General features: G+C 38.2%; 1 protein-coding gene across 9 annotated transcripts in view; it reads right to left on the bottom strand.

The window, feature by feature from the left end:
• The window catches only part of NEO1 (neogenin 1), a 210,852-nt gene that overhangs the window by 136,611 nt on the left and 46,820 nt on the right, over positions 1–27,421 (bottom strand). For all 9 annotated transcript variants that reach the window (XM_074880250.1, XM_074880253.1, XM_074880254.1 and 6 more), the window contains exon 2: positions 9,218–9,535. In XM_074880250.1, coding sequence (XP_074736351.1) covers positions 9,218–9,535 — 318 coding nt within the window. The remainder of the gene's footprint in view (positions 1–9,217; positions 9,536–27,421) is intronic.

The raw sequence follows: 27,421 nt of genomic DNA, 5'->3' as shown, positions 1-27,421 counted from the left end.
ACCTTTTTTCTCCATTTTGTTTCCTTTTCAGTGTCCTTAAACTTCCTCCTGAATTTCTATTATGAAAAAACTAAATCATTAATCATACACACACTTCTGCCATGATACTTCTTACCCTTATTGCTTTTGTGTCATCTTTCATTTGGGTAGGTGTGATGGTACAAGTTCTAACCATTTTCAAAATGCAATATTCAGTTGATCAAAAATCTGAACAATACCAGCACGAAGACCCTTCACTTTTACACTGTCTAACTAAAGCTGAAATGTCTTGTTGAATCCCACACTAGCAAATGCAGCGAGTTAAGAATACAGGCTGCATATGTAACTATCACTTGCCTGACAGTTTGGGATTTAGTGAGCAAACTATGTGAAAACTTGTCAAACAAAATTACAAAAGGGATTGCTGGTGCTGCCATGCAGAACGTAAATAAGGAAAAACACATATTTGAGTGAAAATAGTAACAAATGAGAAAGCTAATCTAAACAAAGTTCACCCAATTTTCTTGTTTAGGGGTGTTGATGCATAATCAATATGCTCTCACTTTCTACTTCTGTATCACAATCTAGAATCACCCATCAACAGATCATCTACTATAAACCCAAGTGATTTTAGAAATTTGGCACTGAAGCTCCGCTTTCACAGAATTCATACTTCTCTAGAGATTATATTGCCTTCTATGTTTTCAAAAACCAAAGGTCAAGATTTGAAAGTATACTGCAAAGAGCTTTAATTTTTTATGATTTACAGTAAGTTTGTATTTTTTTCAAGTACATTAACTTAAAGACAACTTTGTCCATTAACCAGACGCATAAAGAATACTTTCCTTGCTAATTATAAGACTTAATAATTTAAGTTGCAAACTGGTAAACTGATAAAACCTAATCTTTTTGGTTTATAATGGCATGTAATGTTGCACCTAAGATAATGCCTTATTAAGAAAAATCTCAACTTAATGAATGACCACAGGATTTAAACAGTTCTGTGCTGTGTGTTTAAGAATCAAGAAGATTAGCTACCACAACCATCTTAAGATATCACGGCAAGAAGGGAGATTTCCACTACATGTAAATGGGATAGCTGCTAATGGACATCTGAGATTTCACCAATTTGGATTTTTTTTTCTGCATCTACCCACCTGAGAAAAAGATCCATAATCATCCCTCCCACCTTTTCTGACTGGGTTCAGTGGAGTATCTCTCATTGCACTAAACATTAACTCCATTCTAGAAAATACAGACTATTTTGTATTTTTCTGAACAGTTATATTTTCCTGAACAGTAATATAAAGCAGAAAGTTCAGGCACAAGTGTTAGAGCTACTTCTGCCCCCTCTCCTATAGCTACATGAGAGGATTCGTTACCCTCCAATGAGCACAAATAAGCTTTAACTAGCTCACTGACCCACACAATTAGGGACAGGGATAGTATTAGTCAAAATAGACTGTTTGGTTTTATTTGATATGAGGTGTAATAAACTTTAAACAAAAAAGGTTAAGAAGACCTGAATGTTAAATAGGAACAGTGGTTTTAATATCATTCAACTGGCAAATTAGAATCTCTTCACCTAGGCTATGACTTGATCATTAGATATCAATGAAGAGTTTAAAAACAAGCAGGTCTAAAAGTCTCCTGCTGTGGGCTTTCACCCAGGATTAGAATAATCAATTCAGCTGCAGACAAACTGCACAGCTATCTGCTTTGGATGTGGCAAGAAGCTGTCTGATACTAAATCACAACTTGGTAGACTGCTTTCATATGAGTTGTGGAGAGAACACAGCACTCTGAAAAACAGGATAATTTAACTGCATGGACAAGGACTTGAAATCAGGCTTGAGAAATTACAGAAAGCAATTCCTGGCATACGCACTACAAAAATAAGGGAGATGGACCAATTGCTGCCCAAGAGGGAACAGATCTTGGATCAGAAGCAACGCTTCTTCCCCTCCTAAATTTTGAGAAGTTACTATGTTGATAACCTACTGATCCCCCCAACACTTTCAGTTCATGTATGAAACAACACTGATTCAGTCTTGTTAGATTTCTACGGATTCATGTTAAAAGATTTATTTCAGTCATGACCAATTTCAAGTCCTCTCCTGCATCACCTCCTTAAAAAGCAGTTAAGTTCAACCAAACTCTGGAAGAAAAATTGTACCCTAACTCTCTAACATCCTGTAAGAGGTGTACAGGTCATTCAAGATCAGAGTAACACATCAACATCATTTTGTTTTGGCATTTGGATTTTATTGGAAAGGAAGGAGGAAAGGACGGTACACCAGCAGCCTCTCAAAGGCAAGCCTTTTCAGGTTGCATACCCAAAAAGTGAAATGCTCAACATCACAAATTACCTCAGCCACTTCTGTTTCCATTTCCCAAATTTATGCAGTTACTGTTCAAAAGAAAAGTAAATGACGACAAAGTCTACGAATTCTTTTTTTCTAAACTTACAGTGAAAATATTTATAATAGTTCTGAATCTGGACCTTTGCTTTCAGTCCACGTACTAATACAGGTCAGTCCAAGGGCTCTCACAGATTTTTTCCTACTTTAACTGGACAAATGTGGACTCTAAGAATTTAGAATGTCATATAAAAGGTAGAATGTTTGTTATCTTAAATGGCTAAACTCTCACGTTTTTAGTAACAGTTGACAAACTTCAGGTTTTTTTAAAACCACCCTTCCACTTACCTGTCATTGACAAGAAATGCATTTTTATCTAAGCCAATTTACGAAAAATGCAGATGCTCTTTTCATAGAAAATTTATTTTTGCAAGGAAAATTTATCACCCATGTCACTTAGTTTTACTGGCTAAGTGCTCTTAAGTACCTTCCACTGAAGTATCTACGCTCTTAGGGTTTTTCCAATTCCAAGGTACAGAAAGTTCTTTATTCCTGAATATCAGGTCAAGATTTTTCTTCCTCTTGCTCTTAAAGGAAATACGTAATACTGAGTAAAAACATGCTGTTATTTCTAACCTAACTGCATCTCCAAGGAGCTGGTATATGCACATAGTTTGTTCTGCTCAGCCACCGAGCTAAGCTTCTCTCTTACCCTTTCGGGATGGCACAGACACACAGTCCAGTAAGAAAGAAAATGCTGTTCAGCTGTAATCTTCAACGTTAGGCAAACTTTGCAGGAGACATGCAATTCCAGGACGGTACAACTTGACTACTTTTATGCAGTTCTTAGTAGTTATGGTAAAAATCGGAGATAAAGTTTCAACCTGAAGTGATATTTGAGCAAAATTCTTAACTGTTCACCATTGTTTACTCGTAAAGAAGTGATTTTGATATTAAATAGCTAAATACTATAACATACCAGAAATGAAGCTCTCACAACCACAATGTACCTCTTTGATGGTGTGCCTTACAGAGATCTAGCTTTAATTGCAAGAACACATCCATCCAAGTCCTCCTCACTCCCACAAGCTGCGCTCAGGGAATGTCCTGGATAATCATTTCTTGGCCACAACTTCACCGACTGCATATCATCCAAAAAGTGTAATGGATATGGAATTACTTATTTCTACATGGTCTTCTCTCAGCATACTCATTTACAGCATCTTTGTACATTATAGAAAGTAATACTCTAAATTTATTGAAGAGAAAAATCTTTATTAGCCCATTGAGAAAAGGCAAATCATGGAGATCTTCTTGAGACCATATAATGAGCCTGCAATAGAAGCAGGATTAGACACCAGCACCTCCTGGCTCATAACTCAATTAATTCCTCCAAGCCACATTACATTAAGTACAACAGTAGTTGCTCATCCAGACATGCTGTAATTTCAGTGGCAGTTATACAGACAGCTCTTCTAGTCATCAATTTGGAAGCCTAAAGCCAGATATATTCAAGATACAAATACACCCTGAAAAGGCAATCTAGTCCGCTAAAAATTGGACCAATTTCTCAAGTGAAGTTCATTCTCTACATCTGATGTAGAGACATCAAGTAAATCACATTGGTCAAGCACAACTCAAGGGCCTGAGTTCCTCGTTATTGAGAGGTTCTGTTTAATGCTATGCAGCAGGTTAGAGAATACAGTTCACAGCTTTCCTCCTCTGGTCTTAAGTCTCCTGCTCACTAAGGAATCATCTTCACTTTCTGCAATCCCCTGACAAAGGGGTTATGTATCTTCCAAGCTGTACAAGACCCGAGGGAGCAATATCACGGAGCATTTCTTTCACCACACAACCCTATCGCATTTCCTGGGCCCTGAGTTTGATTCTGTACGTGGATGGAGACAGGTCAGCAGAAGGAATGAAAGTGATTATGTACTGCATACGTGTGGATACGACCATACCATATACAAAGGGACAGGTAATTGCATAGTCAACGCATTCTGACATTTAGCCTTCAGATACTTCACTTTAGACAAATATATTACTACAAAGGTTTTAAATGAAGTTCTGAAAAAAAAACCCAACCAACCAGCAAAGACAAATTTTATTAATGAAACTGCAACAACCCCTCCACCATGCCACAGCAGCAGGATCCGAAGCCAGAGGCTTCAGCAGCCCGGAGGAGTCTGAGTTACACGATTAACTGAAAGAACTAGCAGAAGGAGGAGGATTTATTCACATCAAAAAAAGCAGAGAACTACACAGAACATCATGCCGAGGAGCACAAAGTGCTAGAGCATACTTGGAATTAAGCTCCAAATCTCTCTTCCAAGTACGTACATGATGTGCCTCAACCCACACAAGTCACTCAAGCATTTCTGGTTGTAAAAACAGGAAGTCTATCAAGGTTTCAGTGTTTGTGTTTTCAACACAAAACAACAATTAAAGCTTCACCATGATGGTTTTCAGAATTACTATTCAGGAAGAAACAGTGCTCATTCTGGACAGTGCTGCACTTACAAAATTCTCAGATGGTTCTGAAAGAAATATTGCATCTTTACTAAATACAAACCTGCCTTTTCTGATTATTGAGCCCTTTTAGATTTTGATAGTACATGGTAGGAATATTTCTTAGGAAAAGTGATTTGCCTGTACTTTTTCTAAAAGTAATTACAAAATGAAAGTTTGAAAATAAAATTTCTATTAACATTTAAATGAGAATAAGGAGATTATTTAATCAAGATGGGAGAAAAAAGGGATATCATAAGTTATCACCAATTGCTTTCTGAATTAATGAAACTCAGACATACCTAGCACCACAGCTAACCTCATCACAACCAAGCAAATTACATACAGAGCTCCAAGCCAAGTATTATCACATGCAGAGACAAGTTGAAGAGGAAGAAAAACAGATGGATTCACTTGGGGGAAAAAAGACAACAGGTGAAATAAATAATTTAGTGAACAGTCTTTAAATGGATGTATAGAACTGATAAATCCGTATGAAGAAATTCAGTGCCACTGTCACTCCTCAAACCTTTTAGATATTTGTATGTCTGTTCTCTCAATAAAAGCTTTATGAAAGCTTTAACTAACTAATAGTAAATAGTGACTGGAAAAGGAGATCATCTCAGGAATATTTTAAAGCTAGTATCACTAGACTTTTTACTAATACTTACAAATTTATTTTTCCAAGATGAATTAGAGACAGTTCCCCAAAATTTTCTAAATTTTTTTTTTTAATCCATGTTTTGTAAGAGCTATTCCAACCCTTCACCCTTCTTAAGATCTAACTGGCACTTAAGTATCAAAGACAGATTTGCATTTCAAAAGCCAATTATAAAAAACATACTGTACTAAGGCACTGATTAAGGAGTGTTGTGGCTTTACATAAATTAGGCAGTTCCTCTGACCTTCCCTAGTTCAAATCTATCGTGATAATGGCAAAAACCTATACATTATACAGACTATACGACCACCATACCATCTCCCTCCACTACCCTGATGTTTGTATGGTCATATTCTGGTTTCAAAGCAAGCAAGCAAAACCACTGTTAAAAATGAGTTATTTCACAAATCCAGTTTAGAGCATGATAACATGCTTAAATTTGCACAGCAAGAGGACGTAAAGAAGAAGGAAACACTGGCAATGACAATCTCAACCTTCATTTGCTAGAACGAACCAAAATGTGGAAGCACACACTTAACAGGTAAAAGAAATACATGTATCCTGAAACTAGTGATCATTAAAGAAAGCTAACAAATTTCCTGCTGTTTGCAATTTCTAGAAATCAAAGATTACTATAGAAGTCTGGTAGAACAATAACCAACGTACTATCAAGGTGCAGTAGCATACAATTTCAAGTTACAGACCAATCATGCTACTTTAAACTATTCTTCATAATGTAATACTTTATTATAACTTCTGACTTGTTTTTTGAATCACATGAGAAACTAGATTACAGATGGAAAAGATCAATTTCTATAGGAGTCTCAGTTGCCACAGAAACTTTGATTCTCACCCCTCAGAAAACCTGAAGAGTAAAGGCTTCTCATGTATTATCACATATGGAAAAGGTTCTTTATAAGCCCATTGTCAAATGCACTACAAACTTGCCAATCCACAGCTATCATCAATTTTCCCCTGCCATGACACGTTTATAGCACGGTGTCAAAAACATAAATTGAAGCAAGAAGCCAAGAAAGTAGGTCTCTAACATAAAGCATTCGGTCACTGTCTGAACAGTCCGCACTCAGGTATTGAGAGTGTGTGTTTTGGTTTGATTTTTTCATACAATGGTTGACTAAGCCCCTCTGTCACCTTGCAGCACCTTGCATTATCAATATCTGTCACCCTATGGCAATAAAAGAGCTTCAGTCTCTCACATTCAAAAATTTTAGATCCGTCAAACTGTAATATGTGAGAAGTCCTTTAAATAATTTGAGAGGTTTATCAAAATTTAGCAGCCTGTTATGCAAGACTCACGACAGGTAGATTGTTCAGCATTACCTATCAGCTGGTAGGGAAAACGGTGCAGTTATAAGACTAAAAAACTCAAAACCTGTATTCATTCATATATATGATGGAACACAGCATCTATGTACTGGATTTTCTTTGCCCTGGCCTACATTACTCACCAGAATTTGTCACTTTCAGGCAATGAAGTTATTTAATTAATAAGAAGCAGTTAAAACATGCAAGCATTGCAGTACAACATTCACACACCCCATACGAATTCAACATACGACTGCTCAATTAAGAAGGGAATTAGCTTCCTCTCACTGTTATCTTGAGGCTGAGGAGAGACCTTACTATGCTAACTATCCCCACACTTATCGCAGCCTGAAAGCTTCCAATTAAAAGAAAGATGGGAGAGGAAGAAGTATTAAAAACCACTGATAAAACTGAGGGATTCAAATAAGGTCAAGAAAAGCAATATAGTTAAACCAGAATTTAAATATTCCATCTCTTCTTCCAAAGCCTTCAGCAACCAAAGCTACCCTTCCCCCCAACTAGAGGACTAAACTCTGTGTAGTCTTGCACAGCTCTTGGCAGTTAACTGAGTTAGGTTTTCACACACCTACATTTGACAAATCTTTTTGAGCAGCAGAACAACTTATGCACACTGAAGCCAGAGGATGCTCTTCTGCAGGTTTCTAACTTAACAGGGTGGCCTAAGGCAATGCAGAACATGTGTCATGAGCATCTGCTCTAGTTCTGAACAAAAAAAATTACGATTTTTATTACATGGAATTGATTAATAATCTCCTAATACAGCTGTTAGGTCAACATGAGACAAAGGGGCAACTATTTATGTGGTAAATGTTCATATTGGCTTGGGTTAGACTATATTTGTTGAGCAAAGATTTTTTGAAAACAAAACTCACCAGAACTGCGTTTTGGGGGATTTTATTTTAAATACTAAAAAGGCTCTAAGATTCCATTGTTTTAAAAACTATCAATTAAAATAATATCTTCTATACTGATACAGGAATATTGAACTGGAAATTTTGAAGACATTTTGGATTACCTTCATTTTTAACCCCATTAACCTTACCTAACGATCATATAGACCAGAAAGATAATGGAAGCAAGATGCTGACTGATCTCATGTGGAAAGCAGCAGAATTAATCGTGACAGCAGCACTGTACGAAGGTGGTAATTGCCTGAGATAAGTGTGTGAGAACTGCTTTTATTGTCCTCATTGCCAAGAAACTTAGAAATGTATTTCTCAGAGACTCAGAAAGTCACTCCTTTATGGTATAAAACCCCGATTTTTTTATTTCTGATGTTTCACAACAATGCTACAAGCTAACTTAATTGAAACAACATCAGAATATAAATGACAGTAAGCAGCAGCTCTGGGAAATGCTGTAGCACTAGTCAGGAAGAATTCATTACCTCAAGACATTTATTAAGCAAAGAAAAAAAAAATGTTTGAAAGAGGCTGGCAAACATCATTAGAGAAACAGAAGAAAATTGCTTTACAGGCTTTTTTCCTGGTTACATTGCCTTAGTTTACCTTGGGTTTTTTTTCCCCCGTTAGTTTTCTCACTCTAAGTAATTATAAGTCTCTTCCAGCTATACTTTTACAAGACACACACAATCTGACACTCCCAAGCCCTAAGATACAACCAAATGACATTCTGAAAACAGATCACTTTCCCCAGCCATATTCTTTATTTTTACATGCCAACTTCACTTACTGCTTTCTACCCCTACATGAAAGCTATTGCTAAGTCATATCTAAAGGTTACTCAAAATACCAACGGTGAGGTTATGACTTGGGTTTCTTAATGTCTGTCAGGGAAGTTTTAAGCACTCCATTGGTTGTTACTTCTCAAACTTCCTTGTTCACACCTGATACTCAAGAAACAGAAAAATACAAAACCCCAGCACTTCTGCTTTCTCTACTGCTCTTCTAGTTCTTAGGGATTGTACACTTCACTAGCTTTTAGGAGCTTCCCAAATGTTTCATGACAGAGGGCAGATAAATCTCAGCATATAAGCAGGCAGCAAAAGTTCTTTTCAAGGGTATTTACACATAAAGAAAGTAGAATCCTGCTTTTTTTTTCCCCTTCTAAGCTGTGGTAAATCTTTACTCTGATTACATGCACCTGATCTTTTTTTTTTTTAATCCATTCATTTCAGTTTTCCTGATCTTCAGCATTTCCTGAGAAATACCCACACATTAAGCCACTTAGATGAATAGAATATATGACAAGTTTCAGCTAGTAAAATGAGATACACTGTTCCAGTTTCACTGATAAAACAATCTTTTCCTTTCTTGGAATGCACCTTCTTTTTGCAAGGGCAGAGTATACATCTACATTATCATGCTGTTAGTTATACTTCACTACAAAAGAGACTTACCTGCTACCGTGAGCTTTGCTGTTCTGCTGACAATGGTCCCCAGGCTTTCCACAGTTGCCACACACTGATAATATCCTTCATCAGGTTTATTATGCTTGGAATGCACCACACTGTTTATTAATAAAGATCCATCTGGTAGCAACTGGCGACGATCATCTGACACCAAGTTTAGAAAAGTTCCATCTTTTTTCCATTCAATTTTTGGAGAAGTTTCACAATAAGCTGAACAGTTCATTATAACAGAAGCTCCACGAACTGACAGAATGTCCATTGGCTCCACCAGAAAGTAAAAAGGAGTGAAGGTTCTCACAAGGGATCCTATAAAACACAAATCACATGACAATTTTTGGGTTAGCCTTTACATTTTTTAAAACATAAAATGCATCCTCATGTCAAAATATTGTAATGTGCACAAGAGCTACCACTACTCACAGTATTGTCTCTCTGAACGTATTAGAACTAGCTTGGTCTATATGACAGCATAATCTGCTTTGACTATTTACATCAATGCACTCTAAAATTCAAAGAAGTTTTCATTCCTAAAACATATTTGTCTGCTCATATGGGAATCAATATGGTTAATAGTCCTGAGTAATCCATTGCAGACAAAAGTCTGCCTCATCAAAACTTATGGGAATGAATATATGTGCTTGAGTACCACCCTTGTAACAAATGATACGTACTCTCTTAAGGCTCTTTGCTTGGCCTTTTGTGGTGCAGATGCCATACCACAGCAGTGCAGTGATTTGTTTTGTATAACAGAGATTAAAGAATAATTCAGCCCTCAAGAAAAAAAGGATCTCCAATTCTGAGCTTAACTCATCTTGGAAATACCATAAAACATTTTTCTACTTACATTCTAGTTCAGGATAAACATGATTACTTTTCCATTTTAGGTATTCCCAAAAGAGTTCTATAATTAACATTTACTTTGCATTAAGAAGTGAATTTTAATTGCTGTATTTCTGGTGTATTTGGTCAAGCAGAAAGATGCATGTCAGTATCACTTTGACTTGTCTTAATAATCATCCATAGAAAACAGAAAGAAGAAAAATTCTTCTAGGGGAGAACACTTTTCCAAATCAGCAAAATGTTGGGTTGAGAGAAAACGGGGTCATTGTTTCTAAAGCCAACCTTACATTAAGGCTCCCCACCTATACTCTGACAAGCTCCACCTCGGCACTAGGAGCCGAATACATGTACAAAACAACATGACAATATAAATTGAAATCCTACTAGCTGTCTACCAGCAAACAAAAAAATGGAAGTGCACAAACTAGAAGGTTAATAAGGCTTTTGAAGCACATCACTTCAACCCTGAGCTGCAAGGATTCCTCCTTTCTTATATAAAGAAGGCAAGCTGCAAAAAACAAACACTTAAAAATACCAGCTGAAAACACACAGTCAAACTTACAAGGTCTTTTCACAAGGCCTAGAAAATAACTATTTTCCAAAGACACTACAGCTAAATGACAGGAAAATGACTGAAAAAAACAGTCTTTAAAAGCCTCTATAACATCCTTAATGATGGGGGAGAGGGGGGAAGGGTCTTGAACTTGGGAGGAGTGGACGTTGCCCCCCAGTTACATATAGTCTTTAAGATGAATGTTCAGACAACATAGAACAGTGAAGCCAGACCTGTTCTCCATCGTACTGCATAGGTAGATGCTCCACTGTTTTTATCTGACACTGGTAGCAAACCTACCCATGAACCAGTTCACCAGGCAGTAAACAACACATGATACAGTAAGAATGTGGTCTTCCTTTCAGGCACTTTTAAGAATTTCAAGGTAATCCACAACACTTGTGAAAGTAATTGTTAGAAAAGGGTTAAAATGCATTCACAAATACAAAATTAAACTTCTACTGCACACACTAAACCGTTCAGAAAGGGTCATAAAAATACTCATCTCAAAACTATTTAATCTTTCACAGCAAGGTCAATAATGAAATGCTGAAGTATGTTAAGACCACCTTGAAGAATATGCATTTAATAACCAGATTTGTTCCATTAAGCCAGAGTAATTATGAAGCGTGTGTTTTTAGAAAAAGTATGAACATGAAGCAGACCTTTACTTGTAAAGAAAGTCTATCCTGTAAGCAGTCTAGCTTCTTCAATTGCTTGGTTAGTAGTTGGTTTTTCATTTTTGTTTTTTTGGGTTTGTTTTGTTTTTTTTAATCAGATTTACCTTCTAAAATAGAGTTAATTAACAAATTGATATGATTCCCTCTATCACTGAATTGCACAGAAAGTCTGTCTCCAAAGAGACTCCAGCTTTCCCCTGGAGAGGGTCTCCAGCCTTCCTGCAGAAAGCCTATTGTTTTTGCTACTCAGAATTCACAGAAACTTGAAGATAAGGCAGAAAGAGTGGTGTGAAAAAAACAATAGATAAAATATGCTTTTGTAGGTTATATCATTCCAATATTCTTCTACCTTCAAGAATTCAAAGAGAAAATAAGGAAAAAAAAGTGTAGAAAGACTAAAGTCTTTCCCTAGTGACCCTGACAGTTTCAGACTGAAGACTCATTACACTGGTATCCAAATCCTTGAGATTATGTATTTCCTGGGGATAAAACAGACAAAAAACCCCAAACAAAATGACAAAAGTTCTATGTGCTGTTTATGTTACTTTGGTTTGTATAATCACACCTATGCGCAGATGTACTTGAGTCTCTGTGTGTGGAGTACCGAGTTTCAGCTCTAACACACCAAATGGCAGAAAAGAAACAAGAGTCATGAGCAGCATGTTTATTAGTACAATCTCTTCCATCACTCCTGAAACCTAAAGGTCTTCTCTAAAAATCAAAGACTCAGCTTTATTATCCCTGTGTTTTCCAAAAGAAATCATTCTAGCCCAAGCTCTCAACCTTTTCCCCCTCATTTACAAGCTCTGTAAGTCTTTCCAATATAGATCCAGACCCCTACCGGAACAAAATACAAACACTCTTGAGTTGTGTTTTTCTCTGCACTACTTCTCTGTCTTTTCAAATAAAACCTAGGAAACCCTTGAAAAGGGGAGGCCAGCTTCTTGTCTTCCTTATCTGGTTTTGGTGCAGATTGGAGCAGATCAAATCCACTGACAGGCTAAGATTGTTCTTATCCTGAAAGCAGCAAGGTGCCCAAGGAAATAACATTGCAGAGTATAGAGCAGAGGATGCCAAGAGAGAGTACACCAAGAAGAAACAGCAGCACAGAAGGGATTAGAGACTTTCAGGAAGAATGGGAAGCAGATTCTCAGCCACGTTGCAGAGGTAACATAAAAAAAGGTCTTGCCAAGAGCCCTGTGAAGACACAGGACAGCCTGCTTCAACTCGGATACTACCACGCTCCTGAACAGAAAGCAGTGGACAAAAGAAGATGAAAGGGTTGGTAAACAACTATGTCCCATCTTGAAGGAAGTTAAACTAGAATTGAAACCCCTCTAGCCTACAGTCTCAGAGAAGTTTTGCAATTTAGAGTTAGGGTCACTCCAGAAAAGTGCTGGTGGGCTGCACCCACACTCCAGCCAACTGAGTTCAGACATCATTTAAGCCTTGATTTAGCACAAAAAGGCTTTGTACACACAACACCTTAATAAACTTCTATTTCTGTCAACAAGCCTTTTCTCCCACTCCATCAACCTATTGATTATTCAGTTAAATGACACCGCATTACTGAGGACAGAACTGGTGTATTTTGTGAAGGGAGTCCTTCCTCTTTCCACATACTTCTCTTTGTGGGGGTGTGTACATGGGTACATACACATCAGTGGCTTGATTTGTGTTAATATTGGCACAAGAAGCTGATATAAAGACAAGTCTGTCTTCCTGCTCAGAAACAGAAGTTGAATCTTGCTCATTCCCAACAGATATTCCACCCTCCTCCACAACTCTGCTCTTGACGACCAGTGATAGGGACCCGGCAATTCCTACAGGCCTTCGGTTCCGGTGCTTCACACTCTCTAGGACTATCAAACAGTACTGCTGTGATTTAAGCACATTTCTTTTGCCACTATGGGCATGGAGAACAGGCTGTTCATCTTGCCCAACAGTCTTCTACATATTTGAGGACTTATATCTTTCTCTAGCCTTTTCTTTAAACTTAGCATTTCTAGTTTAGTACTAGGTAGATAGTAGGGCTCTGATAATCAACGCTCTGAATCCCCTCCAGCTGGCCCATATTCTTCCTGAAGCGCTGTGCCCAAGACCAAATGGAGTGCTCCAGCAGAGACAAGAGCAGTGTTAGGTGCAGGTACAGTGTCATTTCACATGTTTTGGAAGCTCTACAACTCCTTTCTTCACCTCTCCCAACATACAGGCATTAGCTTTTAGCACAGAAGTAGAACACTACAGACTACATTGATCTGTAATCCCTTCTCTACCGTAATCCCTAGATCCTTTTCTTGGAAACTGCTGTAAGGCTTGTTCTTTTCCATTTAATGTTTGACTAGCTGATTACTCCTGCCTAACTGTATTAATTTTCACTTGGCTCCTCCAAATTTTTCCTCCTTCCAAAAAAGTTTACCAGTTCCGAACTCTAACCTCATCCTCCCTCTTCCAGCTTTAAATCCTGTGAAAACTTAACAGATAGAGCTTACTCTGTCATTCAGGCTATGAAAGACATCTAATAGAAGTTTACTCAGAACACACAAGTGCAAAATCCCACACAGAGCAGCTTTCAATAGCATTGTCTTGTCTTCTCTCAACATTTACCCATCCCTTTCTGTAGCCATCGTATGTCAGTTAAGACCACAGTTTCCTTGTTTCCTTGTAAGAATGTAACAGGATGGTAGTGGTTGAAGAAACAATAAGGAAAATTTGGGGGTTTTTTTCTATGAAACTTTTAAAACTACTAAGGCAATTAGAATGGTCTGAAAAATATTTCCTTGACAATTCCGTATCAATTAACACTCCCACCCACATTACCTTCTAGAAGAAATTAGGAAGAAAAAAAAAGCTTGTTCCCTCACTCCTCAACTTTTCCAGGAACTGAAGCCAAGTTGACTACTTTTATACATCCCTAGCTCCTCCTCTCCTCCCATTTAAAACATTTTGGGTTTTTCTAGTCCTCCTCGTAGCTCATCTCTCCTCAAATTCTCAAAATTAACCAACAGTTCTGAAACTGTTTCAGCCAAGATAAAACTCATCACACAGAACTGATGTGAAGCTATTTAACAACCAAGTACTTTTAGCCTGTCCTTCGCTTAAGCCTAGCTGATCTCTTTCCTCTCAGTATTAGGACAAAGGACCAGAAGCAGGCAACTCTTCTCACTGAGAAAGGACCAAAAAGAGCACATTTGAGATATGACAAATTGACTGCCCGAACCTCTCTCCTTACAGCACGCCTCCCCAAAGACCATGAAAATGCTTTTAAACCTGAAAGAAGGCAGTTTTAACACAACACTTTCCAGCTATAGGAAATCTGAAAGCAGCTAGGTAAGACAGAAAGAGCTCATCAGTCGCTCCTCCCAAAGGCTACATTTTCAAAGGGTGGGATACCTCAGTGGAAAAAAGAAATCCAAGCCTTCCTTTAGCCTTCTTTTCACTGCTACCATGCCTACAAGAAGGATTACTTTCATTTTCTGTACCTTCTGCTAGTTGCATCACATTTTGGGCAGTGGTACATCCTTAATACGGCTTCAGGTGAAGAAATGCCTAGAATAGTAAATGCAAAGCAGCTGCACAAGTGGGAAGAAGCTTCCCTCTGTTATCCAGTTAATTTCTGAAAGAAACAAGCATTCCAGTATCAAGCTTAAATCATTTAAATGTGTGCTTTAACAACTGCCTGACAAATTATGGCATTTAGGAAAATAACTACAGACAAAACCACTCTGATCTCACTTCTACTTAGTACACATAAATTACCTCAAATTGGCGCATAGCAATATGTGTCAGAAGATTTCCCTACTACCCGTGCTATAAATTCAACTTTAACCCACTGTTGCCACCGGAACTATTTGGTAGCGATCCTGACAACAACCATCAACTGCATTCAAAGCAGAGGCCTTTAATACCAGATTCATATAACTTTTGGAAGGAAATGGCATTCCATTTTACAAGGGCCAAATGCGATAACCGTCCACAAAGAAAATGTGAAGCACAAGTATAATTTCAGAACCACTTTTTCCAAACAGAATGATAAATTAAGGCAACCAAACCCATCTTTCATTAAAAGTACCTGACTTCAGATTAGTAGTACACAAGATTTCAGTCACTGGAAGGAGTCATACAGGGCTTTGATGAAGAAAGATTACTTACTTGAACGTGTTGAGGAAAGATGTGTCAATGGGGGGGAAGAGATGATACTCATCCTTTTAAGTTAGACTCCAACGCAATTTAAGAATACACATAAAACACCACTGAAAACTGACATTTAAAATAAAAGCATTTGACAAAATCCTAATCAGACAGGCAGGAACTATTATAAAGCCCTTTTTATGTATTGCAAGTCAATGATAAAAGATCCAAGCTCTCTTGCTGCAGGATTGAACTTTTAAAAGGCTTTTCACCAGAATTTAATTAACATTCCCAATGGCCCTTGTAATCCTAAAAACAGTATGTCATGCCCTTCCTAACCTAGATCATTAAAAAAAAAAGCTGTCTTCAAGAATTAGCCAAATGTATTTTAATTGAAGATGTTACAACGGCTATTGCAAGCTGCCAGCAAGAGCTCCAGTGAACTTGTTTTGTGGTTTTGTTAAAATATTCATTGCTAAGGAGCACATTATCTATATGGATAAACTGCTACATGCATTAATCTCTAAATAAAATGTAAGTATTAGAAGGCTGGTAATTTTTTTTTCCTTGACAACACTGGAAACATTCTGTACTATGAAATAAGCAAAATTTATATATATCACATCACAATATACCACAGCAGAACATGTTTAGACAAAGATATATTTTCTGCTTAATATTACATTTTTCCCTTATAGGGGATATAGACTATAGACCACCTGACTAAATTAAACTGCACATGATAGCAAAACACATCAGCCAACTGAAAGACCTTTAGGATTTTTTTTTTTTTTTCAAGTATATCCAAAGCTGAATCATATACATGGTGGTTGGCAAGTCCACTCATACTCAAAAACCAAAGCCAAATTCTCTAAACTGCATTCTCTAAACGCCACTGAATTTCTTTCTTTGCAAAGACTCTACAATCTGTAAATTATGAGACAAAAATGATATTGCACTTAAGCATCAAGACAAAAAAGGAAAATGTGTAAGAGCTATCCCTGACTGCGGATGTACAATATAAATCTTGCTAGTACTTTAATAATTCCAGCAGTAGGCTGACAGTGGAACCTACGAGAGCAAGTGATGTAACATTATACGATAAGTAATGCCATGTATAAATCCAGACTTTCCCAGACTTAGTAGATTCCTTTCTCCTTCAGCACAAGCAGATTTCCTCTTTTTTATGATTTAATACACTATAACAAAGATATTAATCAAAAAGAGTATCTCATCTTCACCCCAGCGTCATTAAGCGTTGTCGACGATCAATGATGTCTGACGAACAATAAGGCGTTTCGGATTCATCCTGGCCCACAAGGGAAGGGGCTGTGTTCTGAAATCCGTAAGGGAGACACACCTTTTTCTTTGTGATATGGGAAAACAACCCATAGAGAGCCCCTTTCCCCCTTTACTAAAAAGGAGTTGCTTCTGTGCTGAGAGAGATAGGAAGAAAACTGCTTGTTCAGGCAAATTCTCCTGAAAGAGCAGCGTAAAGACGGATGCTTTTGTCCGTCTCTAGTTGTCAATGCTGTGCGCAGGTGCCTTCTTACAATACAGGCCAAGCAGACAATACTGAGTCAATATTGACAGCCTAGGATACCACCAGAAAACCTGTACCCTTAATCATTCTCCTCAATAAAATGGTAAGTTGACAGAAATTATTCTTTACGGTCCATTGTGAAGAGCACCTATCTGAATACCAGCAGGCCTACGTGCAGGCTGCCATCAGCACACAGATGGCAGCTTCTAGTTATAAGGAACTCTGCTCTGCTTTTTTGCTCCCATGTTTTTCAAAAGGCAGCTATCTATAAATATTAAGTTGTGAAAAAGCTACGTATTTTTGCATATTACTCTCTAATGGTTTAACGTAACTGAGCTGAGAAGGTTTTTGAGACCATGTACTAAGAATAACACAAAAGTCAAGATACTCATGATCATAGGTATTACTATAACACAGAAAGAAATAATATTTTTTTTCAAGACTTTGCCTTAGGAGTACCCTTGCCTTTCAGGCAGCACAGTCAATAAACAAAGAGCAAATTCAAGCAAAGCAAGCTACATTTTGCAACAATGCTTTTCGAGCTTTGTCTATACTTCCAATTACCTTCCATGTGTTAATAACAAATTACTGTTGGCTTAATCTTAACTGACCTTGCTGACAGACTTCAAGCACAAAATTCTATTAAAAAAATTAGCCCATTAAAAAAAAAGTATGCAGAAATATAATTAAGAAAGAAGTATCCATATAGCGTACAGTGTGCCTGCAGCATACCACTGAAAAGTAAGCATCCGTGCATTTACTCTAACCACTCTTTCTGTAAGTGATACCATCTCCTCATATATTATTAAATAATGGGAAGGAAAACAAGATAATGATCAACAGCAAAATCCAAACACAGATTGTAATCTCAAATATCAAACATCTTAGGAGATGCATTTATGTCTGGTGTTCAGTTCCATGGCCTTTCTAACACCTCTAGGGAGTTAGAAATTTTTACCTGAATTTTGAACGCATGGAAACAACTTCATTATTTGCTGCTTAATTGTCAAAAGTTCTGTGACGATGGCTCCCTTAAACAGCCAGCTAACAAGCACTGCCATGCTGAGTCACAACCCTTATGCCTCTTTACTAAGGGGCTGCAGTTCCACTAAGCTTGGAAAACTGAAGGAGAAAAGATGGCACGAACTCCTCTTGCAGCAGTTTCCCCTAAAGTACAACTCACTATAACCATTTCTCATGGTACGCTTGTGTAACTTGTCCTGCAAGTAATCCCCACCAAGGAGATGTTCCCTTGTCTCATCCAGAGTCCCACTGTTAGACGGTCACCTTCTTGCAAGGATTTCTTCACCTGCCTTAAACCTACACTCAAACCTAGAAAACTCAACCAGACGTCCTTCAAAAACAAGTTCTATTGGACTTCTTATTCCTCCTGGTGTGCAAGAGAAAAAGAATCCTTTATACCACTAAGACTAAAAAATTGGGATTTCTTTCAGGTTGCTTAAAAACAATGCTTGTGATAGAACTCATAACTAGGAACCAAGTCCCACAAACCTCACCTTCTGCAAGGATCATCCTTTCAAAGAGATTTTGCTTTTAGAAATCAAAAGGAAAAGCAAGTCAGAACATTTAATGCCATTCAAGTCAAGCCAATGAAGGAACTATTCTGAATATCCTAACTGCAAAATTTCTTTTCATAGCCATTTCAGAAAGAGAGTTTAAAGGATTTTATACACCTTTTCCTTTTTTTGTGGAATTACCAAAGCCATTTCTCTCATTTCAGAAAACTATCCATTTTCATTCAAATAGCCAATCTCTGTAACTGACAGATCTCTTTAAGCTTGCACAGGATTTAAAAATGGTACCGTGTTTTACTTGATACAAAGGACAAAACATTCTTGCACATGATATCCCCTTTCTATTGCTACTAATGGCAGAAATAAGCTAGAATGATAATAAGGTAAAACCTTTTTGATTTAAACTCCGGACACAGAAGATACTTTAATCAAAATCTCTTGGGATTAGTTGTTCAATATATGATCTAACAGCAGAGGTAAGATGCTTCCAGGGTGATGACTGTCATCAGGGTAGCAAGCACCACAAACACAGATGTGTACTACACCCCCAACAAAGCCTTCGTCCAGTGTCAAACTTCTCTTTTCTGTCACAATAAGCCAAAGTGATTACCTTTCATATGAAATTAACAGTATGCCAGCAGATTTTTTTTGCCCATTCCAGTCCATTCTTGAAAGCTTAGTATGGCTCTTAGTCCCCTGCAATTTTCTTCCTCATACTTAAAGCACAAAGATAAAATTAGTTTCTTTGCTTGTAATTTCACAGCCCTGGCTGAAACCCATTACTGGAGTACCCAATTTACAGTTGTCAGCTCTAGTAGCTTTGATAGCAATCTGACTTCAGAGTGCTTATAGTTTCCATATTCTTCCTGATCAAGTATGAGTAAGAAAAGAATAGCAAGTAATTGTTACTTATTTTTAATATCAGCACTGCTTCCTTTGGAACGCACATCAGTTACAGGGACCAGAGTCCAATTATTATTTAATTCTCCCAGTGACCATTTTCATTACTTTATCAAATTGTTCTGAGAAAAGATACATCTAGCATTTCTACAAAAGATTACTAGAGGGCACTGTAAAGACACCTAGAAAAAGAAGAAAATTTATTTCTGTTCATCATGAACAATAGTACTTTGACTTTTCCATGGGAATAGGTACCATATGTTACGCAGTATTGTCCCTAGCTTTGTTATAGCAGGTAAAGAGGAATTTCCATTTTTTTCCTGGAGTAATGGATTTCCATTCCTAGAGTTCCAGTCTTCTGGGCAGTCAGACACATAATTTACCTCTTCAGTATGTACAACAGTAAAAACAAACAGTGGCTTTCAAAGGATTAAAAACCAGAAAACCCATTTGTAAGACTCCAAATACATATTGCACACAATGCAGGCAAGACACCTAGCAAAAGATTCCTCCGTCCTCCCCTACTTACACCCTGTTTGGGGTTTGGTCAAACCACCCCATGCTCACCCAGGGCTCCGGGTGCTCAGACTTGAGTAACTGGTTTGCCCAAACCCTCACCAGGACTAGACAAGCGGTTTAGCTCCCTACGGAGATTCCCTGTTGGCTTGCAAACCAAGCCAAGATAATCAGGGTGCAGATTCCTTGATTTCTTGCCTCAGTCTTTTTTTTTTTTTTTTTGCCAGACTGGTACTTCAAAAATGGTTTAGAATATAAATGCAGAAAAAAATCCCCACACATCACAAGAGAATTATTTGCTGAAACCAATTACTTAAATATTTTCCAAGCAGTAAACACACTGTGGTATCCAAGAACTCTGCATGAAGGGTAAAGTAATATTACTATTTCTCAGATGCCAACAAGGTTATGGGGCACCCAACAGAACATATCTGATGCAGCAAATTCATTTAAAGATGCACTTTAAGTGAGACAAGAGTTGCACTTCCATGAGCACGATCTCCTTGTGTGCTGTGGATTTCCTTCCAGCCCACCCATTCAATTCACCGCTTCAGTGTGATTACAGAGATTACACAAAGGATGCTTGCAGGAGAAGCGTGAAGGGCAAGGGGGAATGCTGTTACAAAGTCAGGGGTGCTCCAATCACAAGCAACGGTCAAAAACGGCATACAGGAAAATGTATGAGGAGGAAAAGAAGAAACCTGGTTTCTATGGGAAGCTTAAAGTGAAAAAAGGGTTGAACATTAAAAAAAAAAGCTGCAAGGAAGAACTAAACTGAAAGTCGCTGAACATCGTTTTCAGTGTCTTTCTAATGAGGGAGACCTCTGTCATGCTTCATAAAAGAGGACAAAATTCTTCACAAATACCTTTAATGTTAGATCAAGCAAGGACTATCTAAGAGGACCTGGAAACAGAAGAACAGCCGCATCAGATCAGAGCAAAAAGAATCCTTTTAACTCAGTGTCTTGTCACAGTAGTCACAAGCAGATGCTAGGGAGCACCTAAGAGCAGAACAAACATACAGGAAAAACTTCCTCAAATTCAGCCTCTGAGCATCTTGCCACTTGCAACCGAAGGACTTCCGCAGCCAGAGTTTTTTTAAGGTTTTGTTCCTTAGCTCAATAGCTCTTGGAGAAACAATAACTACCAGCAACCTCTCCTGGCACCTCCGAGCTGCCTTGGAGGGGCGAGAGGAAAGAAGGAGGAGGAGAGGGCAAAAGAATACGAGTTTCAGCATTCAATTTGAGGGCCCCTAATTTAGGGGACTAATGCTGGAAGATCAAGGCAGTCGGTTAATTCTGTACACACAGCATAGCTAACTGTACAGCCTCTTTCACTCCTCTGGGTTCCTTCATTAGTAAAGCAACCACTGTCCAATCACACTATTTTGATCCACAATATATAAAAATGTAATAATAACCTTTGCAATTTATAAATGAAGATTTATTGATCTTTCAGGATACTAGTGAAAAAATGAGAATAGTAGAAAGGTTAGGAAAAGATGCACATGACAAACACTACTATAAGCATACTGCAATGTTTTTAAGAACCTTATTTTAAAAACTTATTTACACTAGCTTTTCTATCCCATAAAATTCAACATTTGTGGCAGCGTTGATTACATGGGTAGATTAAGTTGTAATAAAACTGACCTTTCATAGATTTAAGTCATAATGCTACTCTTGTAAAAGCAAGCTAACTGACTATACAGTTCAAAATCAAGACTTTTTAGCAGAAAGGTATATAGCCAGACGACAGGCTATGGAAAGGACGGAGATGCAGCACATGACATGGAAAGCCGTGGCCCATTCTAGCTACACCAGCACCAAGATAAATAATGCATCGGAAACTGGAGGAAATAACAGGTAACCAGAAGTATCACCAATTTGTTTAGACTTGCTACTGAGTGGAAGGGTTTGCTGTATTTGGTGTTTGAAAAGCCCAAAATAAAAGCTGTACAGTCTAAAGATAAAACCCTTAAGAGATGCCCACTTTTGTTCCAGTTAGTGAAACGCAAGCGTCTGATACAGAGAGTGTCTCTGTCGGCCACTGCACAGCATCAGCACATCCACACTAACTGAACACTACGCAAAGCCTTCATCTGAGTCTGCGTAGTCTGAGTTCTCAATGTTTTTACGCCCCCATCCATCTCTCTTGTTTGTTTTTAAATTGAGGGTTGACTGTTCATGTTTGAAGACCCTGCTAGCGTTGTAATAACTGAGGTAGACAAATGCCTTGGGGTAGAGCATTTGATGGTCACTGAGGAAAAGCTACTGTAATTAGAGTTAAATTCCTCTCTAGCAAGAGCAAAAAAAAGAAGTCACACTCAACACTAACTGAACTACAGAAAAATAAGCAAGGCACTTTACACTAGACAAACAGAAGATTAGAAGTTTGCCTAGTTTTGACCCCTTGGAAAACGTAAGAATAAACCTTGTGATTTAACAAGTTGTCTTTCAATCAAATGGAGAAGAGAGGCAAAAAATATCTGGATTCTATACCTCAGTAACATGCCCCTATGTCCACACACACCCACTCACAGATTGAAGCCTGTGGTTGCATCGACAAATCACACAAGTGAGAAGAGCCTGCCACACATGAAACATTGCTCAGAGAAAACACTAAATTGGCAAAGAGAAGAAAGGGCTGCTCTAATATCACAACCAATGTGTCTCAGCTTCACAGTGAGTAGTAGCAATATTTTTGAAATAAGTAGTTATGCTTAATTTTTGTATTACTACTAAGAGCACTGTACAGAAGACAACAGGTAAACATACTGAACAGCCATACTATCCCCTTGCACTTTACAGTGTTATGTATGTGGTCGTGGGGTACGACTGCACCATCACGCAAACGTGAATCTTCTGGTGATACGATCTTTGGCAAAGATGTAGTAGCAACCATCTAGAAGTCTGAATAAAATACCTTGGTGAATTTTAAGCAACAAATCATTAAGTCATGTACCCCATGCCTTTTAATTTATATTTCCATATCCCCCTCATATATATAAAAGCTTTATCCATTCACACAACTTTTATATGTTATATATATATACAGACAACTCTACAGTCATGTACACTTACCACTGACCTCTACAACTGATTATTTTTCAAACCTCAATTATTTTTTCAAGGCATTTAAAAATTATAAAAACCATCAAAAACATCAAACACATCTTATTAGCACTATTGATGAATTAGCCATATTAATATAAATAATATGGCTTATAAAAACAGAATGTTACTGAACAAGATTTCAGGAAAACTTAGCAGATCCAGAATGGGTAAAAAAAAAAAAATGCAGAGATATATGCAGATGCAGAAATTAAGATCTGATATCCAGATCAGCTCCAGTATTTAAAAAAGAGGGTAAGTAGTCACAAATGAACAGCATTTTAACTGTGGCCAATAAGCAAAGAAACAACACTCAGCTATGTCACAGACCAGTGCCCACCAGGAAAACAGTTCAAGCAGTAACTCAAACACATGTCACTGAGTTAACAATTCCTTCATTTTTATTTTTTTTTTCACTCTGAGCAGTGGATAAAACTCTCCATTTGTGTCATCTCAACAATACACCAGTTTTACAAGTTTCAAACATTTTTTTCATCCTCTCAATTGTGAATTCGGCGTATTGATCCTGGAAACATTTAATGCCTTTTATACAGTTTGGCTGGGTCAAGATCAATAACGCTCAGAGAATGTCATTGTGTTTGAAAACTGGAATAAGGCTTTGGCTGGCCTAGCACTCCCTTCCCAATAGGGAATATCTGTCTACGACAAAATTGCTCTACAGCAAACTTGAGTTACAGCTTTGCACCAGTGACTCTGGACTACATTCATGCATCACACAAGCTGTCCCAGGAACAGTACAGCTTACCTCAGAAACTTCATCATTATAAATTCACCTTGCTTCATTCCTCAAGCCAATACATGACAGAAATATTTGCAAATCTTACTGATCCTTTATAATGAAATGCACAAACATGATCTGGAATTAAAAAAAAAAATCCCCAGGTCTTACTGCAACTTAATTATTTTAAGTGCACTGAACTCACATGGAGTAGAGGAAATTACTGGATTTTTGTTTATTACTTTTTTATATATGAAATCAAACAGCTATACTTCAGGAAGGCAACTGCAGACTATTAACAACATATTTGTATTCAAAACAGATCTATGAAAAAAATCTAAGGGCACAAATCTTTTATTGTAACTTTGCAGCCATGTTATTTTACCCAGTTGACATTTTTCTATAACAGATTCCTACTAAGCTGTTAGTGAGCTCTTAATAACCTAAAAGAAAAGCTAAAAGAAAAATAGCCAAATGCCTCAACTTAACTCTGTATTCTTGACATCTTTTTCAGAAGGGGAGCAGGAGGGATACGGTCATCTCCACTTCTCTACTAGGGAAAGGGCAGAAGGAAAGCACCAGGGTTAACACTGACATTCCTGCATCTTCCCGGAAAGCTGTGGAGTTGTACGTCTAACTCGAACTGAGAATACAAACCATGGGATGTTAATGGAGCATGTCTAACTGCCATGGCTTTCCCTATTTGATCTCAGTTGAAAGTACAGTAGAATGAACTGAAAGACCAGTTTTAAAAGCTTTACACAGATTCTTGTCTCTTCTGAAAGTGTATTAATGAAACAGCTTCCTGCTTCATTTTCTAAAGACAAACAAAAGCTTTCATCTAGCTTGTTTACTGACTTAACCTCCTAAATTCCCATGAAGAACTGTAGCTTTAATTGGTGCTGTTTTTGTCAGAATAACATAAAAAGCATAACTGTAGCTTTGCAAATATATTAGCAAAAATATTTGCAAGTCTTAGCTTTGCAAATGTTATATAGATGTGCAAGGAAAAAACAGATTTATCTGTTCATTTATAATACAGATTATTTCAAAGTGGGAAAGTAAGCATGTTTAAAAAGAACTTACATAAGAGTGGAAATACAAGTATTGCATATATTAACTAAATTATCATATAGATATGGGTATTACCTGAATTACTAAGTTAGTCAGAAATGCTTAAGAAAAGCAAAATTGTAGGTCATCATTAGAAGGAATTTGCTTATATCCCCCTTTTACCCTGATTTCCCCATAACTGTAAAAGTTCTCATCTCACTCTCACTTAATATGTAAAGGCTCCTAAACAATAATTTGACTAGGGAGTGCAAGATGGGTTTAGTGCACAACTTCTCCTTCAATTCAGCTGAGAGATGTCTCCCTTTAGTTATAGCCAAGCTGCCCACGAAAAAAAGGCCAAAAAAAGAAAAGTCAGCGTAGGTCATCTGCTGTTATAGATGCTACAGACTACTGGCAGGATCAGACTGTTCATAAACAGCTGACAGTTCACTTCCAAGGTTTCAATTTGGGTTGCTGTCACTTGTCCTTCTGCCACGCATCCTTGTGAGAAGCCTGACTACATCTCCTCGATAACCTCCTTTTAGGTACCAGCTGGCTGCCAGAAGGTCCATCCCCTCACCCCGAGACTTCTTTGGGCCAAACAAGCCTCTCCTAAGGCACATGCATCAGCTCCCAGCCACGCTGGTAGAGGGCCAAGCAAGCTCGCTCCAGTTTAATAAAGGCTTTGACATTGACATACTGGGGAGCCCAACACTGGATGCAGTATTCTGGGAGCAGCCTACTGAGCATCCAGCTCGCTTCCCTCAACCTGCTGGCTCTGCTCCGGCTAATCCCGTTTGCGCTATGAATTGGCACGCGCAGACCGTGTTCGACAGTCTGACAGCTACCTGGTTGGCTATTTGAAAGGTTCCAGTCCAAGATTTTACTCTGCTTAATATGAAGCAGAATTTTTCAGCTCAAATAATAACAAAACAGGACCCAGATCTGAACTCTGCATATCACATTGGAGGACAGTACACAATTCACACAACTTCCTTTTTAAGCTGTTAAACAAACAGACAGACCTGATGAAATATTAATTTGACTAATTATGGCAACAGAACCCCAGAAGGAACTAACAGCTCCACAGAAACAGAGCAATACCTGTTTCCAGCATTGACAACTGCACAAGTTTCAGACATGTAACAGATGGCTCAAAAAACCTGTGCAGACTGTGTTGATATCAGCCTTGGCTTTGGCTCTGCCTCCTAACTTTTTAAGATGCAAAGCTTACCTGACTAGGGAAAGCTAAAGTGGGAGTTACTGAACAGAACTTTTAAGCCAAGACAGGACACAAAGTATTTATATTTAACCTTTCTTCCAATTCATAGACTGTAACCAAATGTAAAGTGTTCTCACAAGAGAAACATTTACCTTCATATGACAAAAAGCTCTTCAACCTGCTTGGACAGCAGAATCAAACTACCTGACAACTTACTGCCCAAAATAAAATGTCACCTGATAAAGCATAATGTGGATGCAGTTCTTTGTGGAAGGGACCTCTGGAGGTCATCTAGCCTGGCCACCTGTTCCAAGCAGGTCTGTTTAGATCGAGTTGCTCAGAGATTGAGCCAGCCAAGCTTTAAGCTTCTCCAAGGACATACAACAATAGGAGGCAAGCAAGAAGCGTACAAATATCCAAAGCAGGAAAGCATGGCAAGAGGTACGCCCCCAAGCTGGCTTTCCCTTATTTCATTTCTGACATATCACAACAGTGAGCTATGGCTAAATATCTTCCAATTACAAGCACAGAAATCACAGGAAGCAGCACATAAAGCCACAATAATGGCAACATTAGGAAAGGTCTTTTCTGAGGAATCCAGCAATAAAAGCTCACCAAGTGCCTGATCCATCTGTTACCACACACAGAAACAAGGAAGAGGACTTAATACACCAATACACTCAGAAAAATCACACCTTCTAGGTATTCAGCTTGGCAACAGGAAGGACAGCTCTGATTCTCAGCAGAATACCACTCAAAACTGCACCTGCCATTCATCCCAAAAGCAGGATTTTGCAAAACCTGTTAGAAAAAAGCAACACATTCTTGGAGGAACCATGAGGCTGTAACACAACCTCACCTAATCTGAACACAATCGCTTGACTGTTGAGCTTGCTGACACTGTAATTAGGGTTTTGCTTATACTACACCAGTGATGTTAAGAGCATTGTTTTGGTACTAAGCACAAAGCACAGAAGTCCAACGACCAAGACTCAGGGAAGACTTCAACCTTGACACAGAGCTATTAACTACTATAACGACCTTCAGCGTCCCCAAACGCATCTTTACATCCGTTCTTGACTCCAGGTAAGCTCCAAACTGCAGAAGTGGATTCACTCTTCTGCAGCGTAAACTGGTTCAGATGTTTGTGGCTCTGTCCCTGTCAGCTGCACTGCACTTACCATAACCAAAGCGCAGAGCAAGCTCTCGCCCCCCGACAGCTGCAGATCTGTAAGGACAGCGTGCTACAACTTCTCAGATGTGACTGCTGCCTCCAAGGTCAGCAGTGATTATCACCACCAACACGAGCAAGGAACACAGGGACCTAAACACCCTTCAACTGCAGTCTCTTCTTCATTCCCTTTCAA

This window comes from Strix uralensis, chromosome 11, assembly GCF_047716275.1.
Source record: "Strix uralensis isolate ZFMK-TIS-50842 chromosome 11, bStrUra1, whole genome shotgun sequence".
NCBI classification, from domain to species: domain Eukaryota; kingdom Metazoa; phylum Chordata; class Aves; order Strigiformes; family Strigidae; genus Strix; species Strix uralensis.
This window is presented reverse-complemented; position numbering and strand designations above follow the sequence as displayed.